We start from the raw sequence: 23583 nt of genomic DNA on the forward strand, positions 1-23583 counted from the left end.
CTACAGTATCTGTCTGTCTATCTATCCATCCATCCATCCATCCATCCATCCATCCATCCATCCATCCATCCATCCATCCATCCATCCATCTATCTACCTAGAGTTCAACTTTCTTGGCTGGGAGTTGAAGTCCACGAGTCTTTAAGTTGCCAAGGTTGGTGACCCCCCTGCTCTGTAGGGCATTGCACGCCAAAATAAGCAGACACACAAACAGTTTTTTCCCCTATGCCCTCCGTCTGCTAAACAACGAATTCCCACAACACCGTTTATGCCCTGGGATGTCGAAGCACCTGGCGGAGGTGTGTTATCCTTCTAACCTTCCCTCTTGCCTATAATTTCCTTAGCTTCTTTTGGCGAAAACTCTTTGCTTTTTTCCTTGATTGTCTTTATTGAGTATATTTCATTCGACTTTCCTTAGGTTTTTCTCTTACGGTTTATGACGATTGTGGTTTGTGATTAGGATTGTGGTTTATCCCTTGTTGCTTGTCCGTGCGGTGTACAGAGAGAGAATGTGTAAGCTGAGAGCTGGGGCAGCGGAAATAAATTCCTCGTGGGTCCAGTCGCGTGGGCCGAAAAATAATTCTATTACGAATGAGACGGGACAGCCGTTTGACCGGGATGGTATATCGGGTTTCCTGCCTTGAGCAGGGGGGTTGGACTAGATGACCTCCAGGGTCCCTTCCAGCCCTGGGATTCTATGTTGAGAAGGTTTTTTTCCTCCCTGAGCTGAGGGGAGGTTTGTGTGTGCGGACGCAATAACTGGATCCTTGCAAAATAATCTTGCGAATTCTCGGTGTTTTGCAAACGTCCGGTTCTCTCTGCGAAAGAGGCTTGCAAAAGAGAGCGAGTGTGATTGTCTTTGCATTCCTTGTAAAGCCTGGCTATTTACAACGGGCCTTGCTCCCACCAGGTGCCGGCTGAAGGGCTTGGGTTACAATTCCCACGTTTCTCTTCCGTCTCCTGGTTTGGGAAGAGGCCAACTTGCTCTGCCACCCTGCAGTCCGCCCGCCCAAATTGGGCCCATGGTCACCTCAAGGTCAGCCATGTGAGGTTGCATCAATCTCGTGCCAATGGGGAAACCCCTGCAATCAACAGATTAAACCTGTTGTCTGAATTGGGTCCATTAAACTGTGTCTTTACTCATGGCGATGGGGGTCAAGGGATCAGAGTTAAAGGAGGGGAAGGGGAGGTTTTTGGAGACTGCAGTGGTCCCAAAACTCAAAATGAAAAATGAAAAACCTGGAAAGGACGTAAAATTAGGGAAGCTGGTTTGTTTCCTGACGGTTTCAGGGCCCGAGGAGAGGACCAGGGACACGGAATTGAAAAAGCCCGATCCCTCTGGGACATAAGGGTCTTTAAACTTTGGGGATGGCCTTCTTCTCCAACTGGCTCTCCTCCTCTTTCAGATCTTCCCTTTTCATGTGGCAGGGAGTTCCGTAGTTCGCAGTTGCACTATGTGAGATTCTCGGGGAGGGGGCTGCGTTCTGAATCCCCCGTCCTTCCGGCTCACTGGATGGGGTCGAGCTTGAACCAAAGGGAAACGAAATGATTCATTGGTTATCGGTGACCCATTGCAATCTTCCTTCCTTCCTTCCTTCCATCTATCCTTCCTTCCTTCCTTCCTTCCTTCCTTCCTTCCATCTATCCTTCCTTCCTTCCTTCCTTCCTTCCTTCCTTCCTTCCTTCCTTCCTTCCTTCCTTTCTTCCTTTCTTCCTTTCTTCCTTTCTTCCTTTCTTCCTTTCTTCCTTTCTTCCTTTCTTCCTTCCTTCCTTCCTTCCTTCCATCTATCCTTCCTTCCTTCCTTCCTTCCTTCCTTCCTTCTCTGGAATAAGTGTCTTCATGGGAGGTGGGGATTCTCTCAGGCTGAAGAAAAGAATTTGGCTTTTGGGGGGTCTTGCTGTTGTTTTAAAAGCACCCCGGGGGCAGAAGAAATCATGGAAGGAAGCACATGAAAAAGAAATGTCAGGTAGTGAGGATTTAATAGCTGCCAGCTGATGTAAGGTTGTAAACTGTAAGCTGATACTATGGGGATGATTCAACAATACATGTATCGCCTATTTAAGACTCGGGTGGGGGGGTCCACCCAAGTCGTTTACCCTTCTCAAGAGGTGGCCATTCGAGGGCGTCTCTCTCCCTCTCCCTCTCCCTGCCCCCCTCTCTCATCATGTATATCATTTCTCTCCTTGTGTCCATAGCTGAGTGGTAAGGGATTTATCTACCGTGTGTATGTCTGTGTATATTTGTATGTAAACCACTATTAATTGTCTGTGCTGGGTTTATCTCATAATAATAGTCAACACTGCCAAAATTCTTGACAAGAAAGATTCTATCTGGAATGGAGTAGAAATTGTCTGATAGGGAGGACAGTTAGTGGGACAGTGTGTCCCTCCCTCCCTCCTCCTCCTCCTCCTCCTCTCCTCCTCCTCCTCCTCCCCTCCCCCTTCTCCTCCTCCTCCTCCTCCCTTCTGGATTTGCCATGTCTACCTGTCCAGCCTTTTTCAAAATCTTGGGATAGGCAAATGTGAGGTTTACAACAATTACTCATCTCATTTTGCAACTGCTGTACTCAACTCCAGGCAGCTGACATGATTAGTTCTCCTCCTCCTCCTCTTTTCCCCACAACAACCATCTTGTGAGGTGGGTTGGGCCCGGAGAGTGTGAACGGGGCCCAAAGTCACTTAGCCGGCTTTGGTGCCTAAGGCCACCTCCCTGGGTTTTTAGCCCAGCGTCTTAAGCACTAGGCCAAAGAGCCAAGGTGGCGCAGTGGTTAAATGCAGCACTGCAGGCTATTGCTAGATCAGCAGTTCAGCGGTTCAAATCTCACCGGCTCAGGGTTGACTCAGCCTTCCATCCTTCCGAGGTGGGTAAAATGAGGACCCAGATTGTTGGGGGCAATATGCTGACTCTGTAAACCGCTTAGAGAGGGCTGAAAGGCCTATGAAGCGGTATATAAGTCTACTGCTATTGCTAACTGCTATAAAGCATCTCCCTGCCCTTCTGTCTGCAAGAGATCTTGGCCAGAAAAGGGGGCAACCTCGCCATCCAAGGACCTGGCATTTTTTTTGTGGGGGGGGGAGGGAGGAGGGAATGGACTCCAGAGCTGAGATGCCAAGGATCCCTTCCTTTCCTGGCCTTTGAACCTCTCCCAACTCTACGGAGCCGGTTGATGGGGCCAACCAGGCGCTCCCAGTAATTGCTCAAGCCACCGAGGGGGTGGCTGGGGGTGGCTGAAGCCCTCCTCTGCCTTGAGAGCGATTGTATCAGGCAGCTGTTTTGTTGTGGTACTGGGAGCAGAGCTTGGGACTCCCAGGGTGGAGCCCCAACCAGCTGGCTTGGAAGCAGGGTGAGGAACTTCAACGCCCACAGCTGCCGGGGACAGTCGGCATTAAGGTTGGCACCGAGGCAGCCCTGCCTGCTGAGTTTCCCGGCTGGATTCAGATCCAGGTGAGAGAAAAAGAGAGAGAGAGATGGAGGGAGGGAGGGAGGGAAGGAAAGAAAGAAAGAAAGAAAGAAAGAAAGAAAGAAAGAAAGAGGGGTGGATTTTGTTTCCTCCCCAGTTTGCATTTAGCCCCATTTTAACCAGGCTGCAGGGAGGGGGGGCTAGCTTGGAGCTCTGCCCTCCCCTCCTCCCTGCAGAAGCCGCGGTTTTTCCTCCGGTTTTGCCTCGCCGCTGAATCTCTTCCGCGCGGGACTCAAAAATGCTTGGTTTTGCTCAAGGGGACCAGCAAAACTTGGCCTGCAAATTGCCAAGGATTAGGAAGGATGAGGATAAATTGGGGGGGGATCTGGTGGGAAAAGAAAATCCATTTCCTCTAGGGGGCGCTGTGCTGCACTTTACTAAGAAGAGAGGAAACTTTATTCAAAAGAAATAAATTAGTTCCCCAAAACTTTTGCTCAAAACGTGGGGTTTTTTTCCCCGGTCTTCCTTTTCGTGGTTGTAAAGGACAGTTGTGGCCGTCTTCACACACCTGGAGCGTGACGCGTGAGAGGAGGCAGGTGGGGAAAGGGGGGGGGGTTCGTCCTTTTCCGGGAAGGTGGGGAGAGACGTGAAAATGGTGATCCCTGTTCCTCGTTTGAATGTTTGAATGAATGTTTATTTTATTTATATGTTTGTTCTTCTTGAGCTGCTTCAAACCCTGGAAGGACTCTTGGGTTTTAGGCTGGGCTGCTTAAGTGGGGCAAACACCCCTCGCCTGCCCCGACGTTTGGGAAGGAGAAGAAATCCAGGTGGATTTTTTTTTCTTTCACCTTCCTGGAGAAATCTCTAGAAAAATCCCTTTTTCTTTCGCCCCTGGAGTAGTGGAGGACTGGGGTGGTTGTGTTGTGAGTTTTGTTTCCAGCACACGCTGCTTAACAACCAGGCATTGTCTGCCCCCGGGGCGTTTCCGCAAAGGACAGAAACTCTGCGTGAATTTTTATTATACCCGCCGTCTTTCCTCTCTTTCTCTTTGCAAACTCCTTCGTTTCTTGGTGAGGGTCTCCAGCGCCGGGACTCTTGAAGTGGGGGCCAAGCGTGGTTCATTGTGTGCCCCAAGAAGCAGCTGGCAAGCTTTTTCCAGTAGCAGGAAGTCCCGAAGGCAGGGAGCCATGCCTAGTCGGCTAAGCTAAGGCTTCAGATCAAGACCCAACCATTTGCAGTTGGGTAAAGAAAACGATGGGAAGGAAGGAGAGAAGAAAGGAGGGAAGGAAGGAGAGAAGAAAGGAGGGAAGGAAGGAGGGAACGTAGGAGAGAAGGAAGGGGGGAAGGAAGGAGGAAAGGAAGGAGGAAAGGAAGGAGAGAAGGAGAAAAGAAAGGAGGGAAGGAGGGAAGGAAGGAGGGAAGGGGAAGGAGGGAGGGAAGGAAGGGGAGTAGGAGAGAAGAAACGAGGGAAGGAAAGAGGGAGGGAGGGAAGAAGAAGTAGGACCGTTGTAAGATAAGATGGATCTATGGGATGATAAAAAAGCAATCTTCAAGTATATTGTTAACAGTAGGGGAAAAAATTGTTATAAATACATATTATTAATAACAGTTATGAGATTATATAATTGTGAATGTATATATGAAATTGATAAAATAAATAAATTTAAAAAAGAAAAAGAAAACGATTGTCCCATCCTCACGATGGTTAATTTGGGGGTGTGTGTGACAGCTGGGGGGTAAAACTCAACCTTGGAGGGCCAGGCAAAGGGGTGAAAGCTGCACATTGAGAGCTGCCAAAATTAAATTTATTTATTTATTATTATTTATTTAGTAGATTTATAGGCCGCCCAATCCCGGAAGACTTGATTTTGAATAGCAGTAGTCAACTTGTTTCTAGCGAACAATTAAAAAGAGTCTGACCCTGTTGTGTTGTTGGTTTTTCTCCCCTATCTTTGGCTGCCTTGAGTTCCCACCAGCCTGTCCTTTCCTTATCTGTCCTCACAAGGACTAGGAACTTGAATCTAATGCCAAAACACCGACGGGCCTCGCTTTAAACCTCGGTTTGCTTGTTCCTGTGGTTTTTTTTTAATGGAACATTTCTGTAAGCTGTTGAGTCACTCTGGAGTCGGCCAGCATAAAATGGAAAAAAAAAATAGCGTATAAAGAAATAAAGTTGAAAAGCCAACTTAACTTTGTTTCCTTAAACCAGGATTCACGCTTAAAGTTCCTTTCAGCTGTTTGTGCTGATTGTGTGTGTGTGTGTGTTTGAGACCAAATGCCTCACTCCCATCATCGGCTGTGGCCAGTGGCGTTGGAACAATAGCCAATGAATCGGAGGATTGTGTGGTGGGCACAATCACACATTGTACGGGGTTGTGTTATTCATGCAGGCCACGCCGCTGTGGGTGAACTGAGGTTGTGGTGGTGTTTGGCGTGCCCAAATCCTGCAATTTAGGTCTAGGCCCCCAACAATTTTGCCTTCCTTTCCTTCTATCCTCTGAGCTCCAAATTGGGTGGATAATCTTATTTTATTTCCCCTGTCTTTCAAATGACTTTGGCAGTAAGGAATAGGTGGGACTTTGCATCTAAGGGGCCCCAAATATCGGCTGGGACAAACTTTTAATCCCCCCCTTTTTTTCCCCATTTTTGCACCCCTTCCCTTTGATTTTAAAAACTCACCAGTTATAACCGCTTCGCTGTGGGTTTTTAATTCTCTATATTCCTGATTTTTTTCCCCTCCCCTCTTAACAACGGAAATGAGATCAGGCAGAATTCTAGAAAGGAAAAAAGACTTTTGAATCAGGGCCCCTAAATTGTGGAATATTCCTCTGCGCTCAGAAAGGAGGGATTAAGGGGTGGTTTCCCCCACATCAGCCAAAATGTGTTTGTTCTTCCATTTTCCATTTTCCAGCTTTTTTTCCTTTTAGCTTTTTTACTGCCTCCTGTACAGTTTTAAACTGCATCTCTCTCCCTCTCTCTCTCTCTCTCTCTCTGTGTCTTCCTCTGTCTCTCTTTCTCTCTGCCTCTGTCTCTTTTGTCTGTTTATCCCTTTCTCATCGCCTTACTGTCTCTTTCTTTCTATCTCTTTCTGTCTGTTTATCTCTTGTCTACATCTATCCTTTCTCTCTCTCTCTTTCTCTCTCTCTTTTCCTCTCTGTCTCTGTCTCTCTTGTCTCTGTTTATCCCCCCTCTCTCTGTCTTTCTCTCTCTCTGTGTGTGTGTGTCTCTCTCTCTGTCTTTCTCTCTCTGTGTGTCTTTCTTTCTCTCTCTCTCTGTCTTTCTCTCTCTCTCTGTCTTTCTCTCTCTCTCTGTCTCTCTCTCTCTTTCTCTCTCTGTCTTTCTCTCTCTCTGTCTTTTTCTCTCTCTCGTGTGTGTGTGTCTCTCTCTGTCTTTCTCTCTCCCTCTGTCTTTCTCTCTCTCTGTCTTTCTCTCTGTCTCTCTCTCTGTCTTTCTCTCTCTCTGTCTTTCTCTCTGTGTGTCTTTCTCTCTCTGTGTGTCTTTCTCTCTGTGTGTGTCTTTCTCTCTGTCTCTCTCTCTCTGTCTGTCTTTCTCTCTCTCTGTCTTTCTCTGTCTCCCTGTCTCTATCTCTTGTCTCTTTCTATCTCTTTCTCATTGCCTCTCTCTCTTTCTCTCTGACTCTCTCTCTCTCCCCTAAAAATTGGGGTGAAAATAATGAAAAAAATATATTTCAAAAGCTTCCCCCCCCCCTACAGCAACCAGTCGGGGCAAAGGTCAGAAGGCAAAGGCTTGGCGATAGGTGTGCTTCAGGTGCTGGGTTCAATTTTCCTGCCTCTTTTCTTGGGAAAGGTTTTTAATCTATTTATTCAGATGTAAAGTTGCAATGCAAAATTTGCAACGGGCAGGGGAAATCTGCCTTCTGCCTTCTGCTCTGGGGACAGGTGGTGGTGGTGGTGGAGGATGGGCCAGGTGGTGGTAGGGAGCTTCTCCCTCCGTGTCCACCCACACCCCCCTGCTGGAGCAGAGTGCAGCTTCCAAACCTTTGCTCCCCCACGTGGAAGGAGGGTTGGGTTTAACAATCCCAGCTGCACGGAGCTGCCAGGAAGCTGTTTCCCTCTCGAGAGAGCCGTTGTGCGGGGGAAAAGCAGCCACATCTAACCCCAGCCGCGTGGGACAGATTCTGCATCGCCTGGTGGTCTCCTTTCCGGGACAAAGTAGGCTGAAGAGGGGGGGGGTGTCTCCTGCCTAGGGAGCTGGATTTGGCGTGGAACTTGGCTGCTGCTGGTTGAAGGGACCCACCCCTGGCTCACTCCAGTGTCCTTTAGTGGGTCTCCTGTTTGGGCAGCCATCCATCCCTCGATCGGTTTTTAAAAATTGTGTTTGCAGTTTTTGAGTTGGGGTTATTTTTTTTAAAGAACCGGATGGGGAGGATGAATCAAATTAAGTGGGGGGGGTTATTTTGGGAAGACCTGAAAAGGGGAAATGGTGGAGGTTTGCAGACGGTTACGTTTTGATTCACTTTGTCTCAAGAGAGGAACTTGGTTTAGATATTTTTGTTTCTGTCTTTGATACAATTTGAAAAGTGGGCTCAGCTATGGGAAGCTTGGTGAACACGTGAGCAGAGGCAACATGTAGCTGGTTCATTCATCAAATACCCCAGGAGAAACGTCGTATCCAGAAGGGGGCAGGCCTGAATCCCACTCTCTTTTTAGAATTAGGGAGTCTGGATTTTAAAACGAAAGGGGAAATATATCGGGTGGGGAAAAGAAGGGGAGGCCGCCTTCCACCGGGGGTGAATCAAGGGAGGCGGCTGTGAATGGTCCAGGACATCATTCTGAAATGGGTGGGGGTTTTGGGGGGATATTTGGGGGGGTCTCCCATCTGGGGATTGGCTGTGGGGATTGAAAAGCTCCCTTCCTTCCTTCCATTCCTTTCTGCTTCCCTGCCTGCCTGCCTACCTCCTTCCCTCCATTTCCTCCTTCCCTCTTTTCTTTAATTTCCTCCCTCCCTCCCTTCCTTCCTTCCTTCTTCCCTGCCTGCCTGCATGTCCTTCCTTCCTTCCATTTCCTCCTTCCCTCCTTCCTTTAATTCCCTCCCTCCCTCCCTTCCCTCCTTCTGTCTTTTCTTCCATTCCTTCCTGCTTCCTTGCCTGCCGGCCCACCTCCTTCCCTCCATTTCCTCCTTCCCTCCTTTCTTTAATTCCCTCCCTTCCCTCCTTCCTTCCTTCCTTCCATTCCTTCGTGCTTCCCTGCCTGCCTGCCTGCCCACCTCCTTCCCTCCATTTCCTTCTTCCCTCCTTTAATTCCCTCCCTTCTTTCCTTCCTTCCTTCTTTCCTTCTTCCCTGCCTGCCTGCCTGCCTGCATGTCCTTCCTTCCTTCCCTCCATTTCCTCCTTCCTTTAATTCCCTCCCTCCCTTCCCTCCTTCCTTCCTTTCTTCCATTCCTTCTTCCCTCCCTCCCTTTTCTATACCTTTCGTTATTCCCTCCCTTCTGTTCCTTCCTTCCATTTCCTCCTTCCCTCCTTCCTTTAATTCCCTCCCTCCCTTCCTTCCCTCCTTTTGTCCTTTCTTCCATTCCATCCTTTCCCTGCCTGCCTGCCCACCTCCTTCCCTCCATTTCCTCCTTTCTTTAATTTCCTCCCTTCCTTCCTTCCTTCTTCCCTGCCTACCTGCCTGCCTGCATGTCCTTCCTTCCCTCCATTTCCTCCTTCCCTCCTTCCTTTAATTCCCTCTCTCCCTTCCTTTCTTCCATTCCTTTTTCCCTCCCTCCCTTTTCTATACATTTCTTTATTCCCTCCCTTCTGTTCCTTCCTTCCTTCTTTCTCTTTCCTTTCTTCCCTTCCTCTCCCTCCTTCCCTTTCTCTGCTTTCTCTCCCTTCTCTCCCTCCCTCCCTCCATCCCCTCTCTCATGGTTTATTTCCCTTCTGCAGGATGTTTCAGACGTTGTACAATTACTTCTGGTGGGATCGGCTTTGGTTGCCAGCCAACTTGACCTGGGATGACCTCCAGGTCCAGGATGACCAAGTTTACAGCAAAGGTGCTCATCTCTTGTACACCATTCCCCTGGGGTTCCTCTTCCTGGTCATCAGGCACTTCTTCGAAATGTGAGTATCCCTGGAGCCCAGAGGAGAAAAAGGGCAGATCCTTCCTTCCTTCCTTCCTTCCTTCCTTCCTTCCTTCCTTCCTTCCTTCCTTCCTTCCTTCCTTCCTTCCTTCCTTCTTACCCACCCACCCACCTACCTACGATAAACAGAAGTGTGGGAAGGCAAGACTTGCTCTGATGAAAGAAAGAAAGGCCGAAAGGCAGAAAAAAAGGAAGAAAACAGAAAGAAAGAAGGAGAGAGGAAAGAAAGAAAAATAACGAGAGAGAAAGAGAAAGAAAAAAGAAAGAAAGAAGGAGAGAGAGAAAGAAAGAAAAACAATGAGAGAGAAAGAGAAAGAAAAAAGAAAGAAGGAGAGAGAGAGAGGAAAGAAAGAAAAATAATGAGAAAGAGAAAGAAAAAAGAAAGAAAGGAGAGAGAGGAAAGAAAGAAAAATAATGAGAGAAAGAGAAAGAAAAAAGAAAGAAAGAAGGAGAGGAAAGAAAGAAAAATAATGAGAGACAAAGAGAAAGAAAAAAGAAAGAAAGGAGAGAGAGGAAAGAAAGAAAAATAATTGAGAGAGAAAGAGAAAGAAAAAAGAAAGAAGGAGAGAGAGAGAGGAAAGAAAGAAAAATAACGAGAGAAAGAAAGAAAAAAGAAAGAAAGAAGGAGAGAGAGGAAAGAAAGAAAACAATGAGAGAGAAAGAGAAAGAAAAAGAAAGAAGGAGAGAGAGGAAAGAAAGAAAAATAATGAGAGAGAAAGAGAAAGAAAAAAGGAAAGAAGGAGAGAGAGGAAAGAAAGAAAAACAATGAGACAGAAAGAGAAAGAAAAAAGAAAGAAGGAGAGAGAGGAAAGAAAGAAAAATAAAGAGAGAGAAAGAGAAAGAAAAAAGGAAAAGAAGGAGAGAGAGGAAAAGAAAGAAAAACAATGAGACAGAAAGAGAAAGAAAAAAGAAAGAAGGAGAGAGAGGAAAGAAAGAAAAATAATGAGAGATAAAGAGAAAGAAAAAGAAAGAAAGAAGGAGAGAGAGGAAAGAAAGAAAAATAATGAGAGAGAAAGAAAGAAAAAGGAAAGAAGGAGAGAGAGGAAAGAAAGAAAAATAATGAGAGAGAAAGAGAAAGAAAAAAGAAAGAAGGAGAGAGAGAGAGGAAAGAAAGAAAAAATAATGAGAGAGAAAGAGAAAGAAAAAAGAAAGAAAGAAGGAGAGAGAGGAAAGAAAGAAAAACAATGAGACAGAAAGAGAAAGAAAAAGAAAGAAAAAGGGAGAAAGAGAAAGAATGAATAATAATTCTGGGACATGCTGGGGAATTCTGGGAGTTGAAGTCCAGGCATTTTAAAGTGGTTAAAGTTGAGAAACACTGAAACTTACTATTACACAGCCAACATCGTATTGTATTATTAAATATTTACATCGATTCTTCTTACCATCAACTCCCAAAAAACAATTATTGGCTCTTCTGCTCTCCGTACACCTGTACCTTATCCATCACTTTCTTCTCCCTCTCTCCCTCCCTACCTCCTTTCTTCCCTCTGCCATTCTTCCCTTCTTTTTGCGATCTTACAGACAAAGCAGAAAAGGAATCTTCTCAGTGACTCTTTTAAAACTTCTTAGAAAAAGTAACTTTTTGTCACTCCCTCCTCACGCACCTAGGCCATTTCTCCTAAATTTCCTTTCACCTTTTCTACAGATCCCATCCCTAAACCCCCTGTCCCCTGTCAGCCGGCATTGTCAGTTTGCAGAAGGACTCATCCAATTTTCTGGGAAGATAACATTCCACAATGTTAGGGATTGGCTAACTTGAATAAATAAAAATCCAAGCCTTCGCATACCTCCAGATCTCTCTCTCTCTCTCTCCTTCTCTGTTTCTCTCTGTATCTCTGTCTTTTTCTCTCTTTCTCTGTCTCTTTCTTTCTCTCTCTCTCTCTCTCTGTATCTCTCTCTGTTTTTCTCTATTTCTCTCTCTCCCTCTTTGCCTCTCTCTCTCTTTCTCTCTCTGTCTGTCTCTCTCTCTGCCTCTCTCTCGTTCTCTCTCCCTCTCTCCCTCTTTGTCTCTCTCTGTATCTCTCTCTGTATCTCTCTCTGTCTCTTACTCTCTTTCTCTGTCTCGCTGTCTCTTTCTCTCTTTCTGTCTCTTTCTCTGTCTGTCTTTCTCTCTCTGTATCTCTCTCTCTCTGTGTGTCTTTCTCTCTCTCTCTTTGTCTCTCTCTGTATCTCTCTCTCTTTCTCTGTCTGTCTCTCTCTCTGCCTCTCTCTCTTTCTCTGTCTCTCTCTGCCTCTCTCTTGTTCTCTCTCTCTCTCTCCCTCTTTGTCTCTCTCTGTCTCTTTCTCTCTTTCTCTGTCTCGCTGTCTCTTTCTCTCTTTCTCTCTCTTTCTCTGTCTGTCTCTTTCTCTCTTTCTCTGTCTCGCTGTCTCTTTCTCTCTTTCTGTCTCTTTCTCTCTCTGTCTCTTTCTCTCTCTGTATCTCTCTCTCTCTGTCTTTCTTTCTCTCTCTCTCTCTCTCTGCCTCTCTCTTTTTTCCCCTCTCCCTCTTTGTCTCTCTCTGTATCTCTTTTTCTGTCTCTTGTCTCTCTCTCTTTCTCTCTCCCCCCACCCCATACAGATTTCTCATTGTGAGGAAAATAGAAGGAGGGACCCAAATCTTTTGTTTGGGGCTCAAAAATAAATATTGAATCAGGATTAAGTCAGGGGAAGAATTAGACAGCCAAGAAGAGACTCAGCCAGGGGAGAGTTCGGTTGGAATTTAAGAAGCCTAAAGTGGTGGGATTTGTGTATTTTTCATTATTTATTTCAGGGAGGGGAAAGCCAAGCCCTTAGCGGGTGGCAGAGGGGAAGGTGACGCCACCACATTCCTGGCCACAAACAGGCAGCTTTTTTTTGCAAGAAATAATCCGGGGCATTTAGACTCGAAAAGCAGGGCCTGCCCTCACCCCACCCCAGAGGTTGATGCACCAGCCCTGCGCCAGGCTGTGGGAGACCTGGGGCAGCTCTGCTCTGCGCGGGGGGGGGGAGTATTAAAAGTGGCCAGTTGCCACCCTGCTGAGGCTCAAGAGCTCGGAGGGGCTGGCGAGAAGCGAGGAAGTTTGGCATTGGGGCAGACCAACTGCGGCTCCATAAGGGCGGCTTTTTGCCCTGCCTGGTCGAGGAATACGGGAATTTGGGCAATGCCAGCCGGGATGAGGAAGGGAGGGGCATGGCAGGCTCTGGGAGGGGGCAGCCAGCGGCTTTGGTATCCTCCCTGAACCTTCCTCTGAGGACGAGGAAGAAGCTTTTGGGCAAAGTGGTCAGTGGGAGTAGACGGATAAGGGTGGGATGGTCTTTGGACTTCCTTCCTTCCTTCCTTCCTTCCTTCCTTCCTTCCTTCCTTCCTTCCTTCCTTCCTTCTCGCCTTCTCTCTTCCCTCTCCATTTTCCTTTCTTGCTTTTCCATTTCCCTCCTCCTTTTATTTTCCTTCCTTTCCTTTTCTACTTCTTTTATCTCCTTTCCCTTCCCTTCTTCATCCATTTACTCTCTTCCCTTCTTCATCCATTTACTCCCTTCCCTTCTTCATCCATTTACTCCCTTCCCTTCTTCATCCATTTACTCCCTTCCCTTCTTCATCCATTTACTCCCTTCCCTTCTTCATCCATTTACTCCCTTCCCTTCTTCATCCATTTACTCCCTTCCCTTCTTCATCCATTTACTCCCTTCCCTTTCTCCTTCTTTTATCTCCCTTCTCTTCCCTTCTTCATCCATTTACTCCCTTCCCTTTCTCCTTCTTTTATCTCCCTTCCCTTCTTCATCCATTTACTCCCTTCCCTTCTTCATCCATTTACTCCCTTCCCTTTCTCCTTCTTTTATCTCCCTTCCCTTCTTCATCCATTTACTCCCTTCCCTTCTTCATCCATTTACTCCCTTCCCTTTCTCCTTCTTTTATCTCCCTTCCCTTCTTCATCCATTTACTCCCTTCCCTTCTTCATCCATTTACTCCCTTCCCTTTCTACTTCTTTTATCTCCCTTCTCTTCCCTTCTTCATCCATTTACTCCCTTCCCTTTCTCCTTCTTTTATCTCCCTTTCCTTCATCCATTTACTCTCTTCCTTTCCTCTTTCTTTTATCTCCTTCCCTTCTTCATCCATTTACTCCCTTCCCGTTCTCCTTCTTTTATCTCCTTCCCTTCATCCATTTACTCTCTTCCTTTCCTCCTTCTTTTATCTCCTTCCCTTCTTCATCCATTTACTCCCTTCCCTTCTTCCCTTTCCTTCCATTTTTTCTCACCCTTTTTTCCTTTTCTCCTTCAGCTACATTGCCACTCCACTGGCCGGGCTTTTGAACGTCAAAGAAAAAACTCGATTAAAAGCCACCCCCAACCCAGTCCTCGAGAAATTTTATTCCACTTCCTGCAAAGCCCCCAAACAGGTAAGAGTGACCAAGGGGCCCTTGGCAGGGAAACCCCCCCCCTTCCAAATTGGACCCTCCAGCTGCAGAAACGGAGCCGAAATTGGGGGGGGGGGTGCAGAGGGGAGGAGAAAAGCAGCTTCCGGGATGTGAAGGGGAAGAATTGACCCCCATAACCTCCCACCCAACTGAGTTTCTAAGTCTTGTTTTCTCCTCGCAGGGGGCTATCGAGGCGCTGTCCAAAAAGTGTGGGTGCTCCCCCCGGCAGGTGGAACGATGGTTCCGGCGGAGGCGAAATCAGGATAGGCCCAGTTTGCTCAAGAAATTCCGGGAAGCCAGGTAGAACCTTCGCCCCCAAATGCCCGGCCCCTTCCCCAGGAAGGAATCCTCCATCAGGGGTCGGCCACACTGCAGCCTGTGGGCCAAACCCTCCCAGCATTCCCTATTAGGTAGTTCTCCGCTTACGGCCGAGCCTGGCAATTATGCTCATAAGTCACGACGGTTGCAAAGCGAGTCACGGTGCATAGTGAGCTGGTTTTATGACCTTTTGGGGGGCAGATGCTAAGTTCACCCCATGGCCATTAAGCGAATTGATTCTTTGCACTGGGTGGATTTCGCCAGAAACCAGAATTAAATGTCATTTTGTATGTGTGTGTGTATTGGGGGGGGGCAGAAATGTGACCCATCCAAGGTGGCAAAAGGCCCAGTTGCTGATCTCCCCCCCCCAAATACGTTCCCATGATGGGAGGGGAAATTATTGGGACTTTGGAATTGGGTGCCTAAATACTTTTTGCAAGATCCTGTCGTCAATTGGAATGGTCGTAAACTGAGGATTGCCTGCATTGTGTTGTCTGATTGGCATATCTTTTAAGACCTGTTGGGTAGAGGATAGAAAGGGGGTGCTGGGAAAAAAAATGATACACACCCCCCCACACACACACACGCACACAGAGACCAGGGGAACTCAAGAAAATTTCACGCGGTGTTTTAAACGATTCTAATAAAATAAATCTGACCGCCACTAAATGGAAACTGGGCTGTTGATTCGGTTTAGAACAGGTTAAAACCCTGGAAGAGCCCCCCCCCCCAAATAGGTGTGTGATGCAGACTGAGGCCCCCTAAAGTCCCGGAGACAGGCACTCTGTACATGCCCTGGGGCAGCCTTTTAAGAAATCTGCTCAAGAGAGAAAAAAACCACCATCACCAAATCAACCACTTTGTGCTTCTTTTTATCAGTTGGAGATTCACATTTTACCTTGTTGCGTTCATCGCCGGCATGGCGGTCATAGTCGATGTGAGTATACGGCCCCTTCTTCTTGTCGGAAAGATTTAAAGCTCTTTCTTTAATTTAGTTTAATTCTTTCGTTCCTTCCGTCTAACAGGTTTTGTCTCTCTTTTGTGTGTGTGTGTGTTTGTGGGTCTGTTGCAGAAACCTTGGTTTTACGACCTCAAAGAAGTGTGGGACGGCTACCCCATACAGGTAAGGATGGTTTTTGGCGAGAGTTTCTTCCAAAAACGTCGCGTGGATTTTTTAAAAAAAAATAAATAAATGCACAAACCCCGATGGGTGAACACCGACGTTGCAAAGAAGTTAAAAAAGCTAAATTCTTCTTCTGGCATTCGGTGCCTTGTCAAATCTAGAGAATTTTTTGCACCCGAAGCCAAAACGGTGCCTGGATGTTATCATGCCCATATTATTCCCTTGTCTTTATTCATTATAAAGAAGAACAAAAGTGATTTATTTCTGGCAGAAGCAAGAGGGATCAGCCATTAAAATAAATACAGGTAGTTCTTTTTTTTAAAAAGTGTTTTTTAAATTCAACAGTTTTATTCATTTTATATCGCAGTTTTCACCTTTACAACAGTGTCACTATGGCTCCGATAAACATGCTAGTTTTATACACACACACACACACAAGCATGTATAAATGAATGGATATATACTAGCATGTGTACAATGTGTAATTATTATCCTAAATATTTTTTTACATTTTATAATGTATATTTTACATTTCATCACATCTTATCGTACTATAACAGGACGTATTCTTCACCTATCCTTATATTTATGCTTATTTCTATTTTCTAGCTCATTAATCATCTTCCCTTAATTTCCTAACCTTTGCTTTCTTCTACCCAGCCAATTCCAATACCATATATTCCAAATCAAATAATATTCGGTTTCTCCTCTGTCTTTTATCCATCTATCTCTATCTCTATCTCTATATCTTTATCTATATATCTATACACACACACACACACACACACACACACATATGTATTTAGTGTCACAACCCCTGGTATGCCCAAATATGGGAGGAAGCCTACTGCTTCCATTCTCTGTCCATCGGCTCGTCACAAGAGACCATCCAGACAGAAACCCAATATTTTTACTGTTACCTTTGTTACATTTGTGTTGTATTTGTGCTGATAAATAAATAAAGGGAGACTAGTATAGATCTATTTCAAGCTATTTAGCTCTCATCAGCTAGCCATACCCTTACTGGGAATCGAACCTGTGCTGTATTACATATTAGGCAGATGTGTTAACCACTAAGCCACAAGGTTCTCCTCCTTTATCAGCTGAGCCAGGGAAATAGGTATGTATTTAGTGTCACAACCCCTGGTATGCCCCAAATATGGGAGGAAGCCTACTGCTTCCATTCTCTGTCCATCGGCTTGTCACAAGAGACCATCCAGACAGAAACCCAATATTTTTACTGTTACCTTTGTTACATTTGTGTTGTATTTGTGCTGATAAATAAATAAAGGGAGACTAGTATAGATCTATTTCAAGCTATTTAGCTCTCATCAGCTAGCCATACCCTTACTGGGAATCGAACCTGGGCTGTATTACATATTAGGCAGATGTGTTAACCACTAAGCCACAAGGTTCTCCTCCTTTATCAGCTGAGCCAGGGAAAAACTAAATACATACCTATTTCCCTGGCTCAGCTGATAAAGCAGGAGAACCTTGTGGCTTAGTGGTTAACACATCTGCCTAATATGTAATACAGCCCAGGTTCGAATCCCAGTAAGGGTATGGCTAGCCGATGAGAGCTAAATAGCTTGAAATACATCTATACTAGTCTCCCTTTATTTATTTATCAGCACAAATACAACACACACACACACACAAACACACACACATTGTTAAACACTGGTGGTTCTTGACTTACAACAGTTCATTGCGTGGCCGTCCAAAGTCACAACGGCGCTGAAAAAAAGAGACTTAGCACCATTTTTCACACTTAACAACCGTAGTTCGTCCCCATAGTTCACCTAATCAAAGTTCAGATGTTTGGCAACTGGCGTGTACTTGCGACTGTTTCAGCCCCCCCCCGGGGTCGCGGGATCCACTTTTGCGACCTTCTGGCAAGCGAAGTCAATGGGGGAAGCCAGATTCACTTAACAGCCAGCAACCGCAATGATTCACTTAACAAACTCGGGCAAAAGAGGTTGCAAAATGGGTGCAAAGCTCAACTTAAGAAATGTTACACTTAGTGACATCAATGTTGGGCTCTCTTGTTGAGGACGTCCTGTGTGCACGCAGTTCCCAGCTTGATTTTTTTTTTTAAAAAGGGAAGAGGTGGGGGGGGGCTTGTAAATACACTTTCCGGCTGGGCTCACTGTTTTAATCTGGCTTTTCTCCCACAGCCCTTGCTGCCTTCCCAGTACTGGTATTATCTCATGGAGCTCTCCTTTTACCTGTCGCTCTTGTTCAGCATCGCCTCCGACGTGAAACGGAAGGTCAGCTGGCCCGGGGGGGGGTGGGATCTTGTTGGGAGGGGGGAATGGATTTGAGGGGTGGAACGAGCGAGATTCCCCTGCAGAAGCTTCATTCGTGGGGGGAAACCGTGTAGGTTGGGATCCTGGGTTCGGGTTGTGCCCGTCTGAGGCCTCCTGAGCAGAAGAAGTGGCTTCCTAGAGCGGCTTCCTACGGGGGAGGACGAGGAGGGGATTTCCTCCCCCCCTCCGCCGCTGCGAAGTTCTCCTCCCCCGCCCTCTGCTTTGGGTTGGGGGGTCTCCCCTCCCGCCTCCATCTCTGCCTTTCTCTGCCGTTGGTGGGCAGGATTTCAAGGAGCAGGTGATCCATCATGTGGCCACCATCATCCTGATCAGTTTCTCCTGGTTCACCAACTACATCCGGGCAGGACCCTCATCATGGCTCTGCACGACGCCTCCGATTACCTGCTGGAGGTGAGATGTTAAGCCAGGATATGTGGGGGGGGGGGGTCTCCCATCTTGGCTCCCTTGGCATCAAATCACCTCCTTTTCCTCCTCTCCTTCCTTCCTTCTCTTCCTCTTCAAATCTTTATTCCTTCTCTCACTTTTTCTTCCTTCTTCCCTCCCTTTTCCCATCTCCCTCCCTCCTTCAATTCCTTCTTTCTTCAAATCTCCTTCATTCCTTCTCCCATCTTTTTCTTCCTTCCTCCTTTCTTTTCTCTCTTCCCATCTCCTCCTTCCCTCAATTCCTTCCTCCCTTCCTCAAATCTTCCTTCCTTCTCCCATCTTTTTCTTCCTCCCTCCCCCCTGCCTCCCTCTTCTTCCCATCTCCTCCCTCTCTCCTTCAATTCCTCCCTCCCTCCTCCTCCTTCAAATCTCCTTCATTTGTCTCTCATCTTTTTCTTCCTTCCTCCCTTCTTTTCTCTCTTCCCATCTCCTCCCTCCCTCAATTCCTTCCTTCTTCAAATCTCCTTCATTCGTCTCTCATCTTTTTCTTCCTTCCTCCCTTCTTTTCTCTCTTCCCATCTCCTCCCTCCCTCAATTCCTTCCTTCTTCAAATCTCCTTCATTCGTCTCTCATCTTTTTCTTCCTTCCTCTTTTCTTTCCTCCTTCCCATCTCCTCCCTCTCTCCCTCAATTCCTCCCTCCCTCCTCCTCCTCCAAATCTCCATTCCTTCTCTCATCTTTTTCTTCCTCCCTTCTTTCCTCCCTCTTCTTCCCATCTATTCCCTCCCTCAATTCCTTCCTTCCTTCCCTCCCTCCTTCCTTTCTTCCTCAAATGTCCTTCCTTCTCTCATCTTTTTCTTCCCTCCTTCCTCCCTTTTCCCATCTCCTCCCTCCTTCAATTCCTTCTTTCTTCAAATCTCCTTCATTCATCTCTCATCTTTTTCTTCCTTCCTCCCTTCTTTCCTCCTTCCCATCTCCTCCCTCAATTCCTCCCTCCCTCCTCCTCCTCCAAATCTCCTCCATTCCTTCTCTCATCTTTTTCTTCCTCCCTTCTTTCCTCCCTCTTCTTCCCATCTATTCCCTCCCTCAATTCCTTCCCTCGTTCCTTCCTTCCTCAAATCTCCTTCCTTCTCTCATCTTTTTCTTCCTCCCTTCCTCTTTGGCCCCCTTCTATCTATTTGTTTAATATAGGGGTAAGAATTTGATTTGCAGCTAACTCTCTTTTGCGTGAAAAGAAATTAAAAGCCAGCGATGTTCCAATCTTCCCTTTCTCTTCGTGCTTTGCAGTCGGCCAAGATGTTCAACTACGCCGGCTGGAAGAACATGTGCAACAACATTTTCATCGTCTTCGCAGTCGTCTTCATTATCACCCGCTTGATCATCCTTCCTTTCTGGTGAGATTTTTTCACGGGATTCTCGGAAACGAAACAAGAAACGGCATGGATTTGTTAAAAAAAAGAAAGAAAGGAAATTCGCAAGAGAAAAGGCAAATGGGAATGAAAACGAGATGTAGATAGTTGAATCTTTAGCCCAGATTTTCGTTTTTGGCAAAATACGATCCATTTCGCAGTTGAGCTTTTTGTGTAAATGTGTTCCTTGATTATTTTTTCCTGTTTGGAAATATTTCATCTGTTAGGAGAGACTAGTGAATAAAAACACAGTGGCCCCCCCTTTTTTATTTTAATCCAAGTCTTATATAAAAAAAAACCACAGAGGAAACGCTAAGTACCACAATTTACAAATTGCATTAATCCACAAGTAAGAAAACCGAAGTATGGTGGTTTAAGCCACGTGTGACCCTCATCCTACTTTTAAATTTTTAATTCTCCCTTTGAGAATTAAAGGTGGCCCTTAACCCAACCTTACCTTTGTGGAAGTTGGGAGAATTTTCCTCCTTAAATTCCTCTTTGCCGAGATTAGAGAGGGAAGATGCTTTAAAAACATTTAACGTTTGAAATATTAATCCTTTCTCTGGTTCCTCTCCTAGGATTCTCCACTGCACCATGATCTACCCCTTAGAGATGTATCCTCCTTTTTTCGGCTATTACTTTTTCAACAGCATGATGGTCGTCCTTCAGTGCCTCCACATATTCTGGGCCTACCTGATCATCCGAATGGCTCAGAAATTCATAACTGGAAAGGTAATAGCAATAGATAGCAATAGCAGTTAGACTTATATACCGCTTCATAGGGCTTTCAGCCCTCTCTAAGCGGTTTACAGAGAGTCAGCATATTGCCCCCAACAATCTGGGTCCTCATTTTACCCACCTCGGAAGGATGGAAGGCTGAGTCAACCCTGAGCCGGTGGGATTTGAACCGCTGAACTGCTGATCTAGCAGTAGCTTGCAGTGCTGCATTTAACCACTGGGCTAATTTCTTAAAATTTACTTCGCGCTCTGCAAAGTTTGGAGGGGGGGGGTGGAAGGAAGGAAGGCAGGTGCCAAAATGTGCACAAAAGGGATTTTTATTTTGGCGCTGAAAAAAGGAATTGTACATGTCTTAAGAGCCGTCGGAGTCTCGCTCTCGAAATGACGCCTGCTTTTGCCACCACGGGGACTAGAAACTTGAATTCTCGTCCTCGGCGAAGCGATCGATTTGGCCCCCGTTGTACATTTCATTCTTAGAACAAGGTTTGCTGGCAAGCTTTCTCTTATTTTGTAAAAAAAGCACTGAGCTATAATTTTAAAATAAAGTTTAATGAAAAGAAGGACCAGGGGAGACATGATAGCCGTCTTCCGATATCTCAGGGGTTGCCCCAAAGAAGAGGGAGTCAAGCTATTCTCCAAGGCTCCTGAGGGCAGAACAAGAAGCAATGGGTGGAAACTAATCAAGGAGAGAAGCAACTTAGAAATAAGGGGGAATTTCCTGACAGTTAGAACAATTAATCAGTGGAACAGAAGTTGCCTCCAGAAATTGTGAATGCCCCAACACTGGAAGTCTTTAAGAAGAGGTTGGATAGCCATTTGTCTGAAGTGGTGTAGGGTTTCCTGCCTAGGCAGGGGGTTGGACTAGAAGACCTCCAAGGTCCCTTCCAACTCTGTTATTGTATAAATGTTATTTTTGGCCTCAGGAGAGGATGAAATTGGAGGCAGAAATATGTTATTTCTCAAGGAACAAACGCTGGTCTTTTTACCCATTTCCAACGTCCATTTTAAAATGACATTTAACCCCCCCTAAAAAAAATCCATAATTGTATAAAACGCCCCTCTCCCCCCAAAATAAGAATCGGATCGGATAAGCGTGGAAAAACCAACGTGCCGTAATAACAAAACGCCAGGCAAAGGATTCGGCAGGATCACGGTGTCCCTTAAGCCCTGGGCTGCTCTCAATCGGGCTGTTTTCCAGGTGGTTCGAAGGCAGAAGAAGGGGCCACCGCCGAAAAGGCCCCGCCGGTGTTTCTCACTCTCCGTTCTTTCCCTGCAGATAGTGGAGGACGAGCGAAGCGATCGGGACGAAACGGATTACTCCGAGGAGGAAGAAAAGGCTGCCGCGGGCGCCGGGCCCGGCGCGGGAACCAAGAATGGCCCGCTCACCAACGGGCACCCCGTCTTGAACAATAATCACCGGAAAGTAGAATAATTTCCCCCACGGGCTCTGTTTTCCTCGAGTGCCCGTCTTCCTCTCTTTCTCTCTCTCTCTCTCTCTGGCTCTGGCTCACCCTGAGCCCGCAGCGAGGCGTCACCCGAGACTGGAGGGTGTTTGCGTTTTGTGGCCAAGCCAAAAATTGGAGGAAAGACGGCTTAAATTCGGGCACGGGGTTCCTCTGGCTACGATTATCCAGAATGGTTCGCCCCGTTTTTTCTCCCCCCCGTCACTTTTGGGGCAGAGGTGGGGGGGGGCGTGCCGTGGTCCCTACCGCCTGCTAATGTGGCTTGGAAGGAATTGTTCCCCCATGAGACCCCCCCTCTTCCTCCCCCCGCTTGCTCCCCCCTCCCCCTTCACCAAACTGCCTTAAAATCCCATCGGGGAAACCAAGATGAACTTCGGTCCTTCCCCTCTCGCTGTTCCCCCCCCCCATTTTTCTCCCTCCTGAACCCCCCAAATAAAAACTGATCACTCAAGAAAAGGCAGGAAGGGGGGGGAGAAAAAAAATCTCCCCCCATCGTGGTGATGCCCGCCGCTGCCAGTTTTGCACCCGTCAAGAGGCGCCCCACGGCGGAAAGTTCATCTTAAGTTGCCAGTCCTCATCATGGAGGTTTCCTCTCTGTGCCAAAGGGCCGGCGGGTCGGAAAAAAAAACGGGGATCTCTTTTTCCTCGGCTGGAGCGAAGCGACCGTCGGCTGAGAATCTGCGCCCGCCTGGTTCTCCACGAGGAGCCTGGATGTTTTTTGGGGAAGGGTGGGTGGAAAAAATGGGTTTTCCGCTTTCTTTTTTTCCCCCCTGCCTTCTGCAACTTTGTCCTTTTTTTGTGGGGGGTGTGTGTGATTTTTCTGTCCCGTGGATGCTGCAAAATTTGGGGAGGTGGGTTTGGTCTTTCGAACCGAAGTAGGAATTCATGTCTGGGTCACACTTTTGGGGTGAGAAGGGGAGACAAACCCACTGCGGCCTTAATTTCCTTCTCTGCCAATGTCCACTATCACTTTATATCGAACAAGCCATGTTTTTTCCCCCCCTCTTAGGGGGTGGGTGGGGGGGGGTGAGAATATCTAGCTTTGTTAGCTGCACCAAACTTAAAAGCGGGGTTCAGGCGAGGGCGTCCCTGTCCCCCGAGATCACTCTTGCACATGGTTTTGGTAGTTGCCAAGAGCAGAAATGCTGGGAAAGCCTTAAAAATGCAGGGGAGGGGGGGGGTCTGAAAAGCTGGATAGAAAGGTGGAGAGCAGGTATGCCTATCCCCCCCCTCTTGGGGGGTGGGTGGGTTTCTGGAGGGGGTTTGGCTAAATTCAATAGGTCAACCACAGCTTTGGGTGTTAAAAGCCAGTTTTTTTTGGGGGGGGGGGACGGGATTATTTCAATTTCTTCTGCAAAATGTTGGTTTTTTTTTTCCACCCTGCTACCCTCAGTGGTCATTTTGTTGGGTCTCCCCCCACATCTCCTCCTTCTTTTCCTTCTTTCCCCCCCCCCCCACATCCTCGCTCTTCAAAGGTACCACACACTCCGGAGATCTTAATTAATGTTTAATTTATTAGGTAGTAGGCTTTTCCAATTCTATCCCAATGGGAAAAAGAAACAAAACTCGGAAAGGAAATGATGGGGAGGGGGGGTCTTGGAATGGACGGAGGGGAATCCTGGCCCATCCCGGCAGTATTTTGTGGGGGGGGGGAGTTAATTTAGGGTGGGTGGGTGTGGTACAAAAGGACCACTCGTTATCTTCAGACCAAAATACGTGTTTTTTTTAAAAAAAGGAAAGTTTAATTCTATTAAAACTTCAATTAAACTAATAAACTTCTTTTTAAAAAAAAATCACCTCGGGGGGTAGATTTTTGTTATTCCTGGAGGAGTTTGGGGGGCAAAAAAAATGAGTTGGGGGGGTTATCATTTTTTTATTAATTAAATTTATATGCCGCCCATCTCGGATTCGAATTTTTTTCCGTTCAGTTTAAAATTCAAATTCAAAAATTTAATGAATTTATATGCCGCCCAATCCCGAAGGATTCT

General features: G+C 46.6%; 1 protein-coding gene across 1 annotated transcript in view; it reads left to right on the forward strand.

Annotated features, from left to right (window-relative positions):
- Window positions 1-22066, forward strand: part of CERS2 (ceramide synthase 2) — a 26207-nt gene extending 4141 nt beyond the window's left edge. The window contains 11 exon segments of the mRNA XM_087705015.1: window positions 9289-9462; window positions 13717-13834; window positions 14034-14152; window positions 15050-15107; window positions 15243-15293; window positions 17471-17563; window positions 17886-17967; window positions 17970-18013; window positions 19273-19379; window positions 19973-20126; window positions 21409-22066. Coding sequence (XP_087561141.1) covers window positions 9290-9462; window positions 13717-13834; window positions 14034-14152; window positions 15050-15107; window positions 15243-15293; window positions 17471-17563; window positions 17886-17967; window positions 17970-18013; window positions 19273-19379; window positions 19973-20126; window positions 21409-21564 — 1155 coding nt within the window. The 5' untranslated portion in view covers window position 9289 and the 3' untranslated portion in view covers window positions 21565-22066.
- Window positions 22067-23583: the final 1517 nt, after the last annotated feature.

The sequence above is a fragment of the Thamnophis sirtalis genome, unplaced genomic scaffold, assembly GCF_051295495.1.
Source record: "Thamnophis sirtalis isolate CommonGarterSnake01/CBP01778 unplaced genomic scaffold, rThaSir2_p1.2 scaffold_2, whole genome shotgun sequence".
In the NCBI taxonomy this organism is placed as follows: domain Eukaryota; kingdom Metazoa; phylum Chordata; class Lepidosauria; order Squamata; family Natricidae; genus Thamnophis; species Thamnophis sirtalis.